The sequence below is a fragment of the Carlito syrichta genome, unplaced genomic scaffold (assembly GCF_000164805.1).
Source record: "Carlito syrichta isolate Samal-C Ts95f unplaced genomic scaffold, Tarsius_syrichta-2.0.1 Scaffold316420, whole genome shotgun sequence".
In the NCBI taxonomy this organism is placed as follows: Eukaryota; Metazoa; Chordata; class Mammalia; order Primates; family Tarsiidae; genus Carlito; species Carlito syrichta.
Window position 1 is genome coordinate 1,525,271 of NW_007260516.1, and position 2,774 is coordinate 1,528,044.

At 47.4% G+C, this 2,774-nt stretch overlaps 1 protein-coding gene across 1 annotated transcript in view; it reads left to right on the forward strand.

Annotated features, from left to right (window-relative positions):
• The first annotated feature begins 2,107 nt into the window (after positions 1-2,107).
• PCSK5 (proprotein convertase subtilisin/kexin type 5) overlaps positions 2,108-2,774 on the forward strand; it is a 467,206-nt gene continuing 466,539 nt past the window's right edge. The window contains exons 1-2 of the mRNA XM_021707170.1: positions 2,108-2,312; positions 2,561-2,757. Coding sequence (XP_021562845.1) covers positions 2,108-2,312; positions 2,561-2,757 — 402 coding nt within the window. The remainder of the gene's footprint in view (positions 2,313-2,560; positions 2,758-2,774) is intronic.

Here is a 2,774-nt window from a genome sequence, read left to right on the forward strand (position 1 = left end):
GTAAGACTGAGTTGTTAGCTTCTTTTTCAGTGTTAGTGATGGTTTGCACTAACAGACTACTGTTCTTAATAGTTTCTCCTTCCTTTGGCAACTGGGGCATTTGTAATAGGATGAACTAGCATAACTAACAGAGCCTAAGGCCATGAAATAAGACCCATTCTTTGCTCTAGCTATTGATCCTTATCAGGAAGTTTCATTCTTGACCAACAGGGTTTTCTTCATGGAAGCTAATGAGTTAGATCCCAAAGCAGAAAGCAGGGCGTGCTAATCACTAATGAAAGAGGGACTTATTTGATATCATTTATGTTTAGGAAGCACAGTTTTTGAGACTGCACTAACCATGGAACTATAATATAACTGCGAGAGTGATGGACAGTAAGAGTCCACATTCAGACATGTGATCTAACAGATGAATGAGGGTTCAAAATCTTTTATTTTAAACAGAACTAGGCTTTTTCTTTTTAAATACATATGCAACTAAATGAAAGACTATGCCCTTTGAATAAGCTAAATGCTGGCGCAGGGATTGGTTTACAAAGTAGAAAAGTGGTTTACCCGCTTCCTGCCTCATTTTTCAATTTTCTCTCATGTTCAATGCAGTGAATGTTTGTGTGTGCCAACCAGGGCACCCTTGCAGAAGGCAAGCGTGTTAGTGGAAATAAAAAGAAAAAGACAGCATGGAGTTAAAAAAAAAAAAAAATCAATGAGCAATTTTGCCACCCCAAGTAAACAACCTCCAGGTCTCAGGAGACAGTGATTCCTCTTCATTTCATTCAAAATTTGAAGCCCAGAGGCAACATGGCATTCAAAGAGAAACATTTTGTGCTTCCTTTGTAGTCTTAAACAATAACCCTTCTAGAGTCCCAGAGAGAAACCCACAGGGCATGCTTCAAACTTGACCTATAAAGTACTTAGTACTTAGTGCTATGGCCACCTTCCTGTGGATCAGGCAGGCTCTCCCTCCCACCTGACAGCAAATGCCTACAATTCTGAAAGCAAGGAAGATTGACTTTCCCTTATATATGCATTGTGATTTGGATCTTGACTGAAGTCTCCTTATCCCCATCTGAAATTCATCAGCTTCTAGCAGGATGATCCAGCGTTCCTACGTGTAGATGCAGATGAACAGGGTGGCGGTTCATGTGTAGATGCGGATGAACAGGGTGGTGGTTCACTGTAATGCAGAACATGGCTAGCTTTCTGGATCCCATGGTAGGGGAAGGAGGAAGAAGTATGTTTCAAGGGACTGACCAGTAGGGAGGCTACCAAAACTTTAAAGTCTGAACATGGTGCTCATGCTTTTCCACTTACAGATGATAATAATAAATCACATTTACTCTAGAATACTGAGTCTGAACTCTACTTGTCTTTTGTGTCCCACCTCCCTCACATTCCCCTTTCTCAAGTGTCCAGCACAATGCCCGACACATGCTAGGTGCTCAAAATAGATGTGTTAAATCAGTCAAACAAATAAATGAGTAAAATGCAAATGATTTATTTCTTTTGATCTACCTCTTCATCCTTTATATGGTTATTTCGTGGGTTCGGGTACAAGATTAAATGACAGCGCATACCTCATACAACGCGTAAAATGTCATCAGAGGTGCTGGTGGAATTTTAAGTTTGCAGGTATGTTTCAGGTGAAAGAATTATTCCTGAAAACTATAGATGTGATGGGCTAATTAATCTCAAACACATTTAACTAAGGCTCGGGAAGATGATAACGGGATGGGAGGAGGAGAGAGAAAAAGGGGCGAGCTGGTGTACAGCGAATACATTTAAGATCAGCCGAATTATTTCATAACGGGGCTATGTTCTTTTCACCAAAAAATTACCCTGTGCCCCACCCCCACGCCAGAAAGGCAGGGGGGGGGGGGTCTTTCAGGAGAAGCCGGAGAGAAGGGCTCTTTGAGTTCCCTCTTGCTTTCTGCAGTCACAGGGCAAGAAACAGCGAGGAAGGTGACTCGGCCACTTATTTTATCTGAACTTCCTTCTGTGGTCTTTTTTATATTCAAGTCTCTCACTTTTCCAGGGCTGTGCTTGGAAAAGTTGAAAAACTCTCCCCTCCGTGGAGCCAAAGAAGCCCTCCACAGACGCAGTCCCACGAATGAATGAAGTTATTCCCGTGGCCCGGCGTCTCCCTCCCCTTGCATACCAAATATCCACAGAAACGGTTTTCCTGGCTTCCATGGCTGGAAGCGGACTCGCCTGTAGCGCTGCCTGGCATCGGATGCGCCGGTTTCGAAAGTCCGCAGCCGACTTGGCTTTCGAGCCACCGTGGCTGGCTCCGGGGGACGTGGACCAGGCTCGCGGTCCCGCGTGGTCGCTTCTTTCCGGGGCGCAGTGTGCAAAGTAAACAAGAGTCGCGGAAAAGCCTGAAGAATCAACGAAGGGAAAACCTCAGGTTATTTGCTCGGTAACCGACACGCCAGCGACCTCCCTCAAGGAGCCTCGTGGTTTAAGGACGTCTGGAGCGAGGATGAATGAACCTTCGGGGCGCTTCCCTCGCACCCGCCTGTAAATCTCTGGAGTCTTTCGGGGGGTGGCGGGACATTCACAGGAATCCCGCAGGGCGGGGAGAGAAAAAGAGGCAAAGCCGCCCCCTCCGCGCTCTCCTCCCCGCCCTTCGCAGCGACTCGCCCCGGCGGCCCCGACCCCGGAGGTGGCAGCCGGCAGAACCCGGAGGCGCTAGGACCTGCTTGGCGCCTGGCTGCGGCCCCTTTCGGGAGGGCGGGGGAGGGCGGGGAGGAGGGGGAGGTGGGAAAGGAGGGGTG